Consider the following 17,109-nt stretch of genomic DNA (forward strand, 5'->3'; position numbering starts at 1 on the left):
TTCAAATTCTCCACCATGATCACTTCTTATGGAAATGATATTTGATCCTTTTTCATTTTGAACCTTTTTACAAAAGATTTTAAAAGATTCAAAAGATTCATCTTTACTTTTTAAAAATAAAACCCATGTGTATCTAGAGTAGTCATCAACAATAACAAAACCATAGTTTTTACCACCTAGACTAGTAGTTTTGACAGGTCCAAACAAATCTATGTGAAGTAATTCAAGAGGTCTTTTAGTTGAAATAAAATCTTTAGGTTTAAAACTACTTTTGGTTTGTTTTCCCTTGGTACAACTTTCACATAGTTTATCTTTGTCAAAACTTATCTTTGGTAATCCTCTTACTAGATCAAGTTGAGAAAGTTTTGCAATTGTTCTCATATTTACATGTCCTACTCTTTTGTGCCAAATCCATTTATCTTTTTCAAGAGATACAAAACATGACTCAATAGGCAGTTCATCTAGATATATGACATATACATTCTTTTTTCTTGATCCATTAAAAAGAGTTTTTCCAGAAGATATTTGTTTAATTTCGCATGTGTGAGTTTTAAAAATAACTTCAAGACCATTATCACATAGTTGACTAATACTTATTAAGTTATGTTCTAGACCCTCTACATAATGAACATTTTCTAATTTAGCAGAATTAATTTTACCTATTATACCTTTACCTTTGATACTAGCTTTTTCATTATTACCAAAGGTAACGGTTCCTCCTTCCTTTTCCTCAAGGGAAAGGAAGCTGTGTCTGTCTCCAGTCATGTGCCTCGAGCAGCCACTGTCCAAGTACCATGGCTTTTTCTTGACTGCTAGCAGACATTCCTGTATTTGAGTTTAGTAAGACTTTTGGTACCCATAGTGTCTTGGGTCCTTGATGGTTAGTGTATTTAAAAGGTGTTTTCTTATTAGATGATCTTTTGTATGAATTCTTTTGAAAATATGTTTGTGTATTATCTGAAGAATGATTTTTTACATGATATATAGATCTTTTCTTAAAACAAAAGTATCTTATATGTCCATGCTTGTGACAGAAGGAACAAAATAGTTTTCTAATTTTTTGATCCTTTTTAGGTGAGAAAACTTTATCATAGTTTGTTTGATGAGTTTTAGAACCTATTTCATTTTTATCAATAACTTTTGACTGAATATTAAAGGTTTCATTAACTTTTACATATTTGATTTTGTCCTTTTCTGAGACATTATTTTTAAATCCTAAGTTTTCTGTATTTAACTTACATGCTTCATCTAGATCATTTTGAACTTTTTCCAAGGTTTCTTCTAAAATTTTATTTTTAGTTTTATATTCATCTTTTTCTTGAATTACTCTAGCAAGTTCAATTCTAAGCTGATCATATTTTTGAGCAGTAATTTGTGAGTCATATAAAAGATTATCAAACAGTTTTTCAGTTTTTATGCATGATGAACAAGGTTCAAGATTTACCTCATCAAAATCAGTTCTGGCCATCAGGCAAACATTTGCTTCTTCTTCTTCTTGTAAGTCTTCTAGATCATCCCATGTAGCCATCATAGATTTGTAGGGAGGCTTTCTTTGCTTCAGCTTTGGACATTCATTTTTGTAGTGTCCAGTTTGATTGCATCCATAGCATTTTACTTGACTTAAATCAGTTTCATTTCTTCTTGGTGGAAATGATCTTTTGATTTGATTTCTTCTCATCATTAGCTTTTGAATTCTTCTTGAGAGAAAAGCCATTTCCTCCTCATCATCTTGTTGAAGATGATTTTCTTCATCACATGTTATTTCCCTTTTTAGGTTCTCTTCTGTTTGTGATTCTAGAGCAATCATTTTGTTTTTAGCTGGTTTCTTTTCTTGAAGTATTGCTTCATGAGCTTTTAAAGATCCAATGAAATCTTCTAGATCCATTGTTTTGAGATCTTTTGCTACAGTTATTGCAGTTACTATGTGTCTCCATTCTTCTGGTAGACATCTTAGTAGCTTTCTTATTCTCTCATGTGTGGTATACTTTTTGCCAAGAGAATTTAGCTCATTTATGATGACTGTAAACCTTCCATACATTTGATCTATAGTTTCACTGTTGCTCATTTCAAACAGTTCAAACTTTCTTACTCCTATGTCAATCCTTGTTTCTTTTATGTGGCTGGTTCCTTCATGGTGTGTTTGAAGAGTGGTCCACATTTCTTTGGCGTTTTTGCATTCCATGATCCTGTCATATTCTTCCCTGCACAAAGCACTTTTAATAAATAATTGAGCTTTAGTGTTTAGTAGTACCCTGTCAGATTCTTGAGTTGTCCATTCAAGTTGTGGTTTTGGTGTGAATGAATCTTTGACCAGTGGAGCATAGTCTCCAACTTCAACTACAGCCCACATGTTGATGTCTTGTGACCTAAGAAATAATTCCATCTTGTCTTTCCAGTAGTAGTAGTCATTTCCTTCAAAGAGAGGTGGTCTAGTTGATGATCCTCCTTCTGAGATGAATTTTGCAGGTTTAGACATTACTTCCTTCCTGAATCTTTTCCTCAAGCACTTGTTAGATGCTTAGCTTTTAGAGGCAGTGCTCTGATGCCAATTGAAGTAACAATATTTGTCACAAGAAAGGGGGGTTTGAATTGTGACCCTTTAAAATTTTAACTGCAAAATAGATTAAGCACAATAACACACTATAAAAGTAAATGGTTAGTTTAGATGGAGAACGTTCTCCTTGTGAGTGCAAAATAGTGATTTGAGTGTGTTAGTGTTTGCACAAATAAAAGAGTAAGGGAAGAGAAGATAACACAAAGATTTTATCCTGGTTCACCCCTTAATAGTATGGGCTACTCCAGTCCCCACTTGCGTGAGATTATCCACTATAATCTAGACCAAGATTACAGAAAACTTCCCTTTGATCTAAGCCCAGATCAAAGACCCTTTATGATCTAAACCAAGATCACAAAGTAACCAGCTATAACCAGCTGCTCTACCTCAATCAATTATACCCAATTGACTTGAGAGAATCCTAAGATTTTCAATGATTTCTTTGGATCTAAGCTTATACACCTAACCGGATGTGAAGCTTACAAATTGATACACTCAAAGTACTCTACAAATATAAGATCCTAGATTTCTAAAGAGCTTTAGAGTAAGAGTGAAAAGAAGAGCTTGATTGCTTGAGAATGTATTAGATTGCTTTGTGTGTTTCAAGTTCTTGCTCTTCCAATTGAACCAACGTGCTATTTATAGATGGAGATGCTCCTTTGTTGCTTGGACATCACACATATACGTTGTGATTGAGAAACTAGCCGTTGTGAGAGAAACAAAACAACCCATGTGATTTTGTCTTTGAGATGCTTCAGGAGATCATTCTTCTAATGGTCTCTGACTGTCACATTGTACTTGTTGGTCAGAAATATTCTTCCACCAACTGTCAATGAGTTGTCTCTGAGTGTATATCCCTTGCAAATGTATTTCCCATGTGGGAAAATAAGATTTAAAATCATTTGGATAAGATTGCCACCTAAGTGCAGAAACTGGGAGATCATTCTCCAGGACGTTGGAGACCATTCTCTGAGATGGTGTGGATGAGGTCCAACGTAAATATAGCTATTGCAAGTTGTTGCAAGTTGTAAACCAGCTGTAAACACTTCATCAAAGGCATAGAGTAGCCACTATTCACTTGTCCTTCAAAGGACACATGAATAGTAAGATGAGTACTATTTTATGGGGGAATGTAGCCACCCTTGTCATAAGCTTTGTACTTGATTCAGATGTGAGGCTTCTATGCAAGCTGTATGTACTTGTTGCTGAGTTCTTATTGGTCTAGATTATCTTCTTTAATGATGTTCTATGAGAACATAAAGCCTTGTTGCAAGATGTGAAGTTATTATTCCTTAAAGAAGCTTATTTGAGTAAGCTCAAGAACCAAAATTAATTCATTGCCTTAAATGACTTATTTGTACTGTTATGATCCTTTAATAAGTCCAACTTAAAAGTTCTTTCTTGTCTTGTACCAAGTTGACTTGAATAAGTGCTTATGCCTTAGAATACACAAGTCTGGAGACCAATCTGAGATCATTCTTCTACTGCAGATTTGTCTAAAACTTGTTTGATTCTTTTCTTATGAGTGAAACAAGGTTAATTTAATCCATTGCATCTGTTCTTAAATTAAATCACTCAAGAGCACTTGTTAGATCACAAAATGATCAGAATCAAATTAAAATTTAATTAAGGGTTGTTATCTTTAAAACATCAAAATAGGATTTTGTCTCAACAGGCTCAACAAGATAAAGAATCAATCTTGAAAGATGAGGTATGGTTCCTTGATAGTGGTTGTAGCAATCATATGATTGGAAACAAAACCTGGTTGTTTGATTTTGATAGCAATATCAGAGAATCTGTGAAATTAGGTGATGATTCTAGAATGGAAGTCAAAGGAAAAGGGAATTTAAAATTGTGTATCAATGGAATCACCCAAATCATCACCAATGTGTATTACATTCCTGGTCTAAAGAACAATTTGTTAAGCATTGGTCAGCTTCAACAAAAGGGTCTTACAATCATCTTCAAGCATGATTACTGCAAGGTCTATCATGAGGAAAGAGGATTGATCATGTCCACAAAGATGACTGCAAATCGCATGTATGTTGTTCATGCAGCCATCACCATTCCAATGTGCTTAAAAACTTCAAAATTAGACAACAATGAACTTTGGCACTGCAGATATGGTCATTTGAGCTTCAAAGGGCTCAACACTCTAGTGAAAAAGCAAATGGTAGAAGGCCTTCCTCAATTGAAAGATGAACAAAGCACCTGCAAACATTGCTTGACTGGCAAGCAACACAGGGAACCAATACCAAAATCTGCAAATTGGAGAGCTACTAAGCAGCTTGAGCTGGTTCACTCTGACATTTGTGGACCTATAACTCCTCAGTCCAATGGTGGCAACAGGTACTTTATCACCTTTACAGATGATTTCAGTAGAAAAACTTGGACTTATGTGTTGAAAGATAAGAGCAGTGCATTTGATGAATTCAAGAAGTTCAAAATCCTAGTGGAAAAAGAGTCAAAATGTGAAATATTGTGCCTTAGAACTGATAGAGGTGGAGAATTTACTTCAACTACTTTCAATGAATTTTGCAGTAACCATGGGATCAAGACACAATTGACCACTGCTTACACTCCACAGCAAAATGGAGTCTCAGAGAGAAAGAATAGAACTCTCTTGAATATGATAAGAAGCATGCTCAGTGGTAAGAGTGTACCAAAAAGTTTCTGGCCTGAAGCACTCAATTAGGCCACATACATCCTCAATAGGAGTCCCACTCTATCTGTCAAAGACATGACACCTCAGGAGGCTTGGAGTGGAAAGAAACCAACTGTTCAACACTTCAGAGTGTTTGGATGTATGGCCTATATGCATATACCTGATAACCACAGAAAAAAACTTGATGACAAGAGCTTAAAATGCATATTACTTGGTCTAAGTGAAGAATCTAAGGCCTACAAGTTATATGATCCAATAAATAAAAGGGTAATGGTCAGTAGATGTAGTCTTTGAGGAAGATAAAGCATGGAATTGGAATAATGATACACATCATGAGTCCAATGATATGATAAGTGTTGATGGCAGCACTAGTGAGTCAAATGACAATGAAGAACACAGTGAAAATGAAGAAAATTCTGAGGATGAAGACATCATTGAAGGTAGCAATGCTCAAGGACATGATCAAGCAGAATCAAGCAGTGACATGAACACAGAAAGTGATGAACTAAGTCCAAGAGAAGTAAGAAGACCAGGTTACTTGAATGACTATGTTACAGGTGATGAAATTGATGAGCAATTGCAGAATATGATGATCCAAGCAATGTTTAGCACCAGCAATGATCCCTATGATTATGATGAAGCAGTGAAACATGATGTGTGGAGAGAGGCTATGAATCAAGAAATTCAAGCCATAGAAAGGAATGATACCTGGGAGCTAGCAACTCTTCCAGAAGGGGCTAAAAAGATTGGAGTGAAATGGATCTATAAAACAAAGTACAATGAGAAGGGTGAGATTGAAAAGCACAAAGCTAGGCTTGTTGCTAAAGGCTACTCTCAGCAACATGGAATTGATTACAATGAAGTGTTTGCTCCTGTAGCTAGATGGGATACCATAAGAACTATTCTTGCAGTTGCAGCCAGTGAGAATTGGACAATATACCAGTTGGATGTAAAAAGTGCATTTTTACATGGAGAATTGACAGAGAATGTGTATGTGGAACAACCTAAAGGTTATCAGAAGAAAGGAGACAAAGTATATAAGCTGAAGAAGGCATTGTATGGACTGAAACAAGCCCCTAGAGCTTGGTACAGCAAAATTGAAGCTTACTTTGGACAAGAGAAATTTGAGAAATGTCCTGATGAACATACTTTATTTGTAAAACAAGATGAAGGAAGGATTCTCATTGTAAGTCTTTATGTTGATGACCTGATATACACTGGAAACAACTCAGAAATGTTTGAAGATTTCAAGCACTCCATGAAAAAGAGATTTGCTATGACAGATTTAGGCCAGATGAGATACTTCCTTGGAGTAGAAGTAACACAAGATAAGTATGGAATTTTCATAAATCAGCAAAAGTATGCTAAAGAAATATTGTCAAGATTTGAGATGGGAATGTGTAACACTGTAAGCAGCCCTATTGTACCAGGATGCAAGCTAAGCAAGGATGAAGATGGAAAGCAGGTTGATGCTACCAAGTATAAGCAGATTGTGGGATGCTTGATGTATCTACTTGCTTCTAGGCCTGACTTGGCTTTCTCTGTTTGTCTAATTGCTAGATACATGGACAAACCTACAGATATGCATCTCACTGCAGCAAAAAGGATTCTGAGGTATCTTAAAGGTACAATGAGTCTAGGCATATTGTACAAGAGAGGCAGTGAATTACAACTTCAAGGGTGGACAGATTCAGATTATGCTGGTGACATTGATGACAGAAGAAGTACCTCAGGATATGTATTCAAACTTGGCTCAAGTGCTATTTCATGGTCCTCCAAGAAGCAGCCTATAGTGACACTCTCCACAACAGAAGCTGAATTTGTTGCAGCAGCTTCATGTGCCTGCCAAGCAGTGTGGCTGAAGAAAATTCTGCATCAGCTAAGGAAGGATCAGAACAAAAGCACTGTTATCTTCTGTGATAACAGCTCCTCAATAAAAGTGTCAAAGAATCCCATAATGCATGGAAGAATGAAGCACATTGATGTGAGGTACTATTTTCTAAGAGACCTTGTCAAAGATGGAACTCTTGAGCTGAAGCACTGCAGCACAAGTGATCAAATTGCAGATGCCATGACCAAGCCTCTAAAGCTAGAATCATTCATCAAATTCAGAGAGATGCTAGGTGTTTGCAAATTGAGTGATTGAGCAGCTGTATTGTTGATTGATTGAACTGTATTTTTTGATTGTTTTTGTGTAGATTAAGGGTGGATATGTTAGGTGTAATCTACCCTCTAAGAATCTAGTTTGGCTTGTAAGCGTTGGGCTTGCCTATGGGCTTGTGGCTTGTGCTAGTTAGCTTGCTTGGCCCATAAGCTAAGTGTTGTAACTCCTATATAAGGAGCTTCCCTTGTTGTGAATGAATAGAATGCACACTTATGATCTTAACATGGTGCACCTTCTTTAGCCCCCACATTATCTGGCAACACCTCCACATATATATATATATATATATATATATATATATATATATATATATATATATATATATATATATATATATATTGCTCAAATATAAACATTTTTGTTATTAATATTTTGATGCATAAATATTTAATTATGAGTTTGATTGTATCAAATTTTTGACACTTTAATTTGCATGTATAAATTTTAGACACTTTAAAACCATAATACCATAATGTAAAATGATGACGACTTTTACCGAAAGTAATATAATAATAGAAATATAATGTGAAGGAATATAATGTAACGAAGAAATAAAATATCTCAAATCAGTGAAACTATCAAATTTAATTATTTTTGGTACAACAATCTCTTTTTTGCACAGAATTAAGTTAACTTCTTTTATTATCAACCATGATTATCTATTGAAAACTATAATTAAAAATTAAACTATCACTCTATACAGAGGTAATTTCTTTCACCTTATACAAATTACAATTTTTTAGTCTCACTAATCCATTCATCCTTTACACATGCGAGTTGTTAGACAGCAACAAAATCTCTTTCTGCACCAGTTCAAATATTTCCTCAAGTCGAATTTTAAACTTGGATGTTATGTTCCGATTGAGCCTTTGCTGAAACTTAGAGCTCCTAAGCCACATAATGCCAATGTATACATCACACTTGCAAGCACATTCACTAAGAGCTGATTTCTCAATTTCGTACCTAAAATGAATCTGCAGGCAAATATAACATATTATGGAAAAACATGAACAAACTTTATTTATGAAAAATAAAATATAACACTGAGTTTAAAATTTAACATACACGGAAGTGATCGGAAAATGGGACACCATTAAGGACCATAACTTCATTCACAATCAAACCTCCTGTGATTGTATTTGGAAACTTTTGTTGTGTGCTTGTTACATCAAACACCGATGAATTTCGATTAAATTGGTAAGAAACACGCCTTTCGCGAACATCAGGTTTTACTGGTTCCCAAGGTGTAGTGTCATAGTTTATACAACCACTTCTCTTCATAATCTTATGCTCTAGGTTTCCTCCCTCAAAAATTTCCATCACTAATCCCATCTGTTCAAGAATAACAAAAGGTATTAAAGAAAGACTTAACAATAGCAATATGCACAAAATATTCCTCATTCTTATAGAAGGTAACTACATTATGTTGGTCTGAGCGGAGCTGGACTCGGATCTTTTAAACAAAGTCCTAGGTTCGAACCTTGTGGATGGAAAAAAAAATGCGGTTGGAAGGGGAGACTCCATGAAAGATGGTTAGTCAGGTTCCCAACAAAGATTAGTCAACGTGAATTCAGCTGAATACTTCGCATCAATAACATGGTTAAAAAAGTACTAGTTATTTAGTAAATGATAACTTGTCAAATAAGGAACTTTCATTTGCCATGTCTCCTTCTGCCTTCCAATACCGATTTACCAAAATAACATGTGGACTTATTGAATTCAGGAGGTATCAAATTATGAATTTAATTTTGATGAAATTCAAATTTATACTTAAATAACATAATCCAATCATACATTACAACAGTCCCACTATTACAATAATGTGCTGTTATAAGTGTAAAAAAATTACTTTTCATTCATAGTGGATCAAACTGAAGTCATGACTCAATCCCTCAAGAGATTGAAAAGGGTTTTTGAATTGAAATTAGTTAAATAGAAACAAATGCTATAAGGCTGCAAAACTTATAAAAGGTGAGAGTGAATTTTATCTTCATGGTGATTGATTGGTTACCTTAATTGGCAGTTCAGCAGAGTAAATACTGGACATTTTTTCTTCATCCTCTAGGATAGATCTAGAGTCATCAGGCATTACCAAAACTTCTTGATCTTCATGCTCCTCCATAATATGTTCTTTCTGATAGGGGTTCAGTATTCTTGTTCTCCACAAGGCCATTATTGTTCTGTTGTAGAAACAAAAATGTTGTCAGCTGAATGTGAGTATATATACGATCCACTCAGTGAATAAGATTAGAAATATATGCATGCTGAGTAATAATACCTGGATGCAGAACCGAAAGAAACAAATGACTGAAAATGAAACCTAAGCCTTCCTTCTTCATCTTGTGACTTGGCACCATGCCTTGCATCGATACCTCTTCCTCTTCGAAGAATTATGACCAATGTAGGGCTTCCTAATGATGCTAATGATGGAGGAAGCACTTGAATGTTTTCAATATCTTCCCAAAGGAAGAAAAATTTGGTTTTATGTCCAAATAAATTTGAATAAAATCCTACAATCCTTGCCGAAAGAAATAGCCGGCCCTGCATCAGCATCAGTATCAGAAGGTATGTTCATTTAATTTGTGAAGTTCATATTATTTGTTAACATTCTAAAAATTCTCCACTTTGAAGCTCTATGCAGTCTGAAAGTATTTATCAGATCTATGTGCTTAAAATTGGAACCACGTGTACTACCTGTAAATGCATTTTTCTCTTCAGGGAACATGTGAAATCATTGATTAGGAACTCTTCTGGAGGCAATCCAAACAGTTTCTGGAATGTGGAATTCCTTTGAGGTGATGGAAGATTCAACTGCAATCCAACCATCAGTAGTCATAAACAATAAGTAATTAACTTTTAAATGTTCTCGGAGTCTATCACATGTTCAAATATATGTATACATGTTATGAATAAATAAAAGTATATCTACATGGGGTATGGGGAAGATTGTGCTTACCTTTTTGCCTACTTCCTTTTCCTTTTTCTCCAAGTAATCCTTGATAGTTTCAACTCCTTTATTATTGTCCAAGAAAATCCTCAAATGCAACTTCGATTGAGCAGATTGCGCTAGCTTACCTTCAAGCATGACCCACATGTCTGCCAATTCTGTTGATGTGTGTTTTAGGAAATTGATCTCAGCGTGTCCAAGTGAAACATCTTGGTCAAATGGACCATCAAAATCAAAAACTTCCACATGTAAAACTGACGGCGGTTCTTCCATAGCATCAAACTCTAATATCTCTACATATATTAGTATAAAAACCAATGCAAAATATAAGTAAAGAAACATTCACATCAAAACAATTCTTTCTTTCTTTTGTAATAAGTAGCAAGTAAGAAGGCAAACCATTCCATTGAGCATCTGATGTCTCAAGCTTGACAGAGCTTGACCTTGTTTGTCCATTACAGGTGAAAACTACATAGGGATCTGACAGGCCTGTTGACTCCAATGCGGCCAGCTCAACTCCCTCAATTAAAGCTATAGTAACAACCCATCCATCCCCATGTGCTTTCATGCCATGGTCAGTTCCTATTAGAAGAGAATGAAGTCAAAAAGCTTACATGAATTTACTTGAAATATATGAATTACTGACGTATACGGACACCAGACATGTAGACACCGGTGATAATTTGTGAAAATAGAGGTGATCCAGTATAAACACTCGGTTCAAATAAAATAGGATGACAGTGATAACAAGTATAATAACACTAGGTTCAAATAACATGCTTACCCATTTGAAATCTAGCTTGCACAAAGTGAGATACCATATGATAAACACGTTTCAACTGGATAACTAAAATTCCACTTGTAACTAGCTCTCCTAAGCTATCTGGCAGTTCAATCCCTCTAAACTCCAAACCCTGAGGTTGACTAGGACCACACCTTAAAATATGCAGCAACAGATACAAAACCATAAAAAATGTCGAAACTACTGTGAAATTCCAGAAGTATGCAATAGCCTGCCACCAATTCCACTGGCTTTCAGTCTGCAAAGTTGCCAACAAGTGTTCTTTGTTTATCAAATCTTGCTTATCTAGTACCTTGAAACTTTGAGCAAGTAGGTTAGAAAACTGATCAAAACTCTCCTTCAAACCTTGTCTAGCTCCACTCTCTATCATACCTTTCATCATTGTGCTTTGTAGGAAGACAATTCCCCATGATATCACAAGATGTGAGGATTCATCCCCAGAAGACACCTCTTCTCCAGGCATTATCTTGTAAAGCAATTCAACCCGAAATGTATTCCCATATGGAACATCAGGAGTGCATACACTAACAAGTACAACAAATTCATCTTTGGTCACTCTAATATAGGTTTGCTCCTCAGTGGCAATAACAGCCTTGACTAATTTTGAAGCAGCTTTTGTATAGGTAACAACTCGAGTCAAACAAGACATGTCTTCACCTTTCCAGGACCAAGCCCCTTCTTGCAAATTTGTTGTCCCTTGTAGTTCTGCCAAATCTTTCCTAAACTGAGAATTCGGTGCGAAAAGAACCACATTAAGATTGTATGGAGATACTGCATAAATTTTATCTATTAGAACACCACCCGGCAAATTTTCAGGACTTTCTGGTTGTTCATCTCTTGTTTCCATTACTGCAATGCCTTCTTCAAAGCTACATGGGGGGGGTGAATTTTCTTCTACACTATCTTCATAATCAGATAATGAATTTGATGTTTCTGAACAATCCACCGATTTTGAGTTCCGTTCCTTTTTATTAAAAATCCTATCTAGACGATTAGCAATAACCTTCAACAATTGTTTGCCTTCACCCATTTTACGAATTTTATGAAAAGATGGCTGCGATGAAGTGTGAAGATCATCCAAGTCTGCAATAGTTGAGTTTGGAGAATGCTTATGATTCATCGAAGAAGCACGACTTTTACAATGAAGAGAAATTGTAAGGAGAATCTTCCCTGATTATATACAGCACAAGCCATTGAGACAAAAAACAAATCAGTTTGGTATGTTGAACTGCAATTCAAGAAACACAAAAGAAATTAAAAACTATGGTTAAACCTTCACAAAACAGTGTATAAGGAAAAATAGAAATCTTAAGTAGGATTGGCAATAAATCGAAACAACTCAAAATTAGTTTTAAGTTCAATACTACAATTAATTTTTGAACTTGATTCATGAAGTTCAAGGTCGAGCTTTAGCTGAAAGTTGAACTCAACTGCTAAGGATGTTAAATGCAGCACCAACTCATGTATATTACCAGTTTTCCATCTGAGTTCCTTAGTAAATATTACAGTACTATGCAGGAATGTAGGAACTAGGAACCATGAATTTAAACGATGAAATAATGCTATCTAGTGAAGTTTCAGAAATGTTATGTAGTGAAGTTTCAGAATTCTGCAATTATAATAGAGAAAATAATTAAAAAATTTATGATATATCATATTAGAATTTGAGTTGGGGCTAAATCAACCCTACAAAACCGACTTCTAAGGTGAGGACTATTCCACTTATAAAGTGAGGTTTTTTCTCATCCAACGAGATACTCTTTAGCACATTGAGCCTGACATAAGTAACCTAGTAGCAGATGGTCCAACGAATCTGATACCATATTAAGTTTAACATTTCATTTCATTCCATTTATTTTATACAAAAAACTCATAAAAGTTAACTATAATAAGGTTAACAACTAACTTAACAATTCTTAGTGGCATATTCAAGACCCTGGTATCTTGGTTCAAACTTTTGAGTTCTTGGACTCCTTGGGCTAGTGGTAAAAAAAAAAAAATCAAAATGCAAAATATATAGGGGGTATATTTGCATTTCTTTAATTTGAGTGATTCAATTGAACCCCTTATAAATGGGCTAGATACGCCCCTAGCAACTCTAACCTCTTTTTTTTTTCACCACAGTATCCGGCCCACCGGACCGCCTAATCTGGTTCGGGGTCAGTTCTGACATCAAGTGGTTTCAGCCCCTCCGATAGTCCGTTTTGTAACTAACTCTAACTAACTTCCTACATAAATACAGTTAGCTCTAATAGTCCACAATATTTGAAATTGATAAGCAGCATAATATCAAACACAACGTGATCACCCAATGAAGATAATTAAGTTCAGAAAACAAACCAGAAAATTTGTTGAAAAATCTGGCACTCTTGTTAGAACATTGAAGGGAGAACCACGTCGGTGGCAATATTTGCTTGTTATTATCCTCCTGATCAAAACCAACCGGAATCCGCACTTCACCGACAAAATCCACTACATCACCATAACTGTGATCATTAACAACAGTGGCAACAAGCACTTCCTCTGCAATATCCTTCACCACCTTGAAAACAAATTCCTGGTTCCAAATGGGATTGAACGTGTTTCTGGATATCCTTGTCTTGTACTTGAGCTTTCCAAGTTGAAGCTTCACACGAGAATTCTTTACGGGTAAGTCTTTGGCTTCCAATACACATACATATAACTTCTTCAACATAGCTTGTTATTATAAATATAAAGCAAAAGCGGTGTAACATAACATGTTTGAGAAGAGAAAACACTTTTGTTAGTGTGGGAAGATGACGTGGAAGTTGAAGAAATGACACGTGGAATGGTGACAATGTGACAGAGTAGAACGTGGAGTTAACGGAATGAGAATTTGGAAAAGATTGGATTGAATTAGAAGTTAGCTTGAGATTTGGGTAAATGAAAGGTCTTTTGTCGTTAGTTATGAAAGGTGGTTTCTTGACTCAGATTATTTTATTTACGTTGTCAAATTTATGAGCTTTGGTCATTATGAGGCCAAACTTTTACTTTAAATTGTGTTTTGTTTTCGTCTGGTTTTGTGTGTTTCCTGCCAAAGGAAACTTCAAAGCAGAAATAGATAGCATGAGGTATAGGATAAGTATTGGCGCAGGATTAAAGTAAAATAAGTTGGCGGTGGGTGGGGAGATATGTTTTGCAGGCGAAGAAGAATCAACAAACATTCTTCTATTCTATCTTGAATACAAGCCAATGAAAACTCTCAAAGAATAAAGAGCTGTGAATCACGGACACTCCTCGGATTAGGCGCGACACGACACTGCTTATAATTACATTGAATCATGTCTGTGTTGTGTGTTGTGTCCGATGTCTGTGTCAGTGATTCATAGCTAAAGAGCACAGTTACTTATCTTACACAGGAATGCAGCTTTGCTCCATTTGTGTTTGCTCCTTTTACTCCTTTTCATTGATAAGTGGCAAAAGTAAATCTAAGGGCTCATTAAAAAGTAACCACTTTGAAAAAAAAGTAATCATTTGTTAAACAGAAACAAAATGAAAAGCGTTCATCTTGCTTCCTTCTCTCTATACAGATCGCGCCTCCCTTTTCTCATCGCCGTCGCCCTCTCATCCATCCCATCGGCGGAGCTCTCCTTTGCCTCTCCGATTTGCTGTTGTTTTGGGGTTCGAAGGAAGTTCTGGTAGTGACGAGAGATACGACTGTTGATTCCATGTCAGTAGGACGGAGGCAGGAGATGGTAATGGCCGATTTGAAGAGCCACGACTGTTGATTCTATGTCGGCTGTGGCTGAGGCAGGGGTTCGTCGGTAGTGGATGCGGTTGTGGTGACAATTTCAGTATTGATGAGAGAAGAAGGAACGGGTACAGCAAAGGTTTTAAATTGCGGTTGCATGTGCGATTGCTGCTAATGCGGACACTGTGATGTAATTGTGGCCGTTGCGGCATGAAATAATTTTTTATTTGAAAAAATACTGTAATTATTGTAATTCCTGGTATATCTTTTACTTATAATTCTATATCAAATTTAATTCATTTTTAAAACATTGTGTCTTATTTATGAATAATATAACCTTGACTCGAATGGAAGAAATATTAACATAAATAACATTCATAATTGTTTATGGAAATATTAATACAATTAATACATCACAAATAGATAAATGCACTAAGTTGCAATTTTGACTTTGAAAAGCAACATCATATTTATCTCCATATAAATATATGGTCTTCGCTGCAAAAAAAAAAAAAAAAAAAAAAGAAAAATTAATAATCAAATATTTTAATAACTCAAGAGTATTTAGATTTCCCATCACAAAAATTAACTAAATATAAATATAAATTTTTTAAAATATAACTTACATGATATTTTTTACCACATGGTGGAATGACGTGGAGGAACATTACTTGTACTTTCACTCTGACTATCATCTTGTGTAGCTCCTTGCCCAAAGACGTAACCAAAAAATCCACCACTTGATTGTTCATAATAAGGATCTTGGTAATTCATTGTTTGTTGGTAGTTGGAAGGGGCTTGATCACTTGCATATTGGTTATATGAGTTGAAATAAGGATATTGATAAATAGGCAGATAAGATTGTTGACTATTTTGAGAAGAATCACAAATCCCAAAGTCACTAAAACTTAGAGCAATACTAGAAGAAGAAGAATCTTCAAGTGGAACATTTTATTTCCTTTTACCTCTTCTTGATCTAGAATGTGACACATCTCCTCCACTATTAAGTAGTGAACCATCAGAACGATCCATATCAGTCAAATTTCTATAACGCCTATAAATAGGTGGTGTTTCACCGTATGGGTCATGGTCTACTTGTGCATCTTCTTCATCATCACCACCACCACCTTCGCCAGCTTCTTCATTACCACCCATATTACCACTGTTACCGCTTGGTGGACTTAAACCACCACCATCACCATCATTTGATCCATTGTTATCATCATCAACTTCCACAATCTCATCATCTGTATCTTCTATATGCAACCATTTTGCATTTTGAACTCCATCCAATAATGGATTTTCTCTCTCTTCTATCCATTCAGATAAAGGATCTTCTTGAAATATATAGTTATTAAGATTTATAGGATCAAAACTTGTTTCTATTTCTTCTTGACTTCTCCTCATTTCTTGTCTCATTTTCAGCTTCATGTTGTAATGTGTGAAGACAAGTTTATGTAACTTTCTATACTTCAATCTATTCCTCGTCTTTGTGTGAATGTAACTAAATGTACTCAATTTCTCTCGCAATTTGTAGCAAAAGTTGTTTGACTAACAACTTTTATAGCTACAAGTTGAAGTTCAGGAGCACATGTACCGTAATACCCCCACCAAGAATCTATGTAAATAAACAATAAAAAAAAAGCAAATTATTGGTTATAATTATATATTAAAAAACAAAGTTAATTTTGCGAAACTTATAAAAAATGGATTAGTATTTTACCTGCCCTCATCTTTGACCAAGAATCTTGAGTCAGACTGTACCAAATGAATCACTCTTTTCTCTGTAAAGAGTCAACTAAATAACGTAACAAAATACATTAATATGTAAACATATTTTTTATAACAAATAATTTATATTAAAATATTTCATTTATTACTAACCTGATTCAGAGCTTTGATTTGATCATCTATACTTCTTACTAATTTCGTTATCACTCTAGCCGTCCCTTCAAATGTTTCCTTATAGATATCATCTCCATGTTCAACTCCATATTGAAATTGTGGATTAAGAAAATAACCTAATTAAAAAAATATAATCACAATGCATGAAAAAATTACATGACATGAAGAAACATATTTTAAAATTATATGAAGAAATTAAAATTAAAATATAGACATACCAGCAGAATAAAGATCAGAATGCATGAATTTCCAACGCTTGTCAATTATATCATTATAGGTGGAATGATAACGAGAATTTTTTTGAATTGCCTGTTTTGCTCGATCAATGGCTTCATATAGGAAACCCATTGTTGGTTTCTC

At 35.0% G+C, this 17,109-nt stretch overlaps 1 protein-coding gene across 2 annotated transcripts; it reads right to left on the reverse strand.

Annotated features, from left to right (window-relative positions):
• Positions 1-7,919: 7,919 nt before the first annotated feature.
• Positions 7,920-15,007, reverse strand: LOC123909524 (C2 and GRAM domain-containing protein At5g50170-like). 2 transcript variants are annotated; one of them, XM_045960365.1, is made up of 9 exons: positions 13,473-15,007; positions 11,115-12,302; positions 10,730-10,912; positions 10,340-10,623; positions 10,078-10,194; positions 9,662-9,924; positions 9,395-9,563; positions 8,449-8,715; positions 7,920-8,357 (listed from the first exon to the last, which is right to left on the reverse strand). In XM_045960365.1, the coding sequence occupies exons 1-9, from the start codon at positions 13,825-13,827 to the stop codon at positions 8,148-8,150; spliced, it is 3,036 nt and encodes a 1,011-aa protein (XP_045816321.1). In that variant the 5' UTR covers positions 13,828-15,007; the 3' UTR covers positions 7,920-8,147. The 2 variants fall into 2 exon arrangements, with proteins under 2 accessions (XP_045816321.1, XP_045816322.1); XM_045960366.1 differs by having other exon boundaries at positions 7,950-8,357; positions 11,115-12,360; positions 13,473-13,605.
• Positions 15,008-17,109: the final 2,102 nt, after the last annotated feature.

Source organism: Trifolium pratense, linkage group LG2, assembly GCF_020283565.1.
Source record: "Trifolium pratense cultivar HEN17-A07 linkage group LG2, ARS_RC_1.1, whole genome shotgun sequence".
Taxonomy (NCBI): domain Eukaryota; kingdom Viridiplantae; phylum Streptophyta; class Magnoliopsida; order Fabales; family Fabaceae; genus Trifolium; species Trifolium pratense.

What these genes read in the sequence shown, in the direction of transcription:
- LOC123909524 (XM_045960365.1), bottom strand. Translation starts at nt 13,827, where the DNA reads ATGTTGAAGAAGTTATATGTATGTGTATTGGAAGCCAAAGACTTACCC. An exon ending in AGAGAAAAATGCATTTACAG is followed by an intron (nt 9,925 to 10,077) that starts GTAGTACACGTG and finishes ATGCTGATGCAG; the next exon opens with GGCCGGCTATTTCTTTCGGC. An exon ending in TCTTTCGGTTCTGCATCCAG is followed by an intron (nt 9,564 to 9,661) that starts GTATTATTACTC and finishes TTTCTACAACAG; the next exon opens with AACAATAATGGCCTTGTGGA.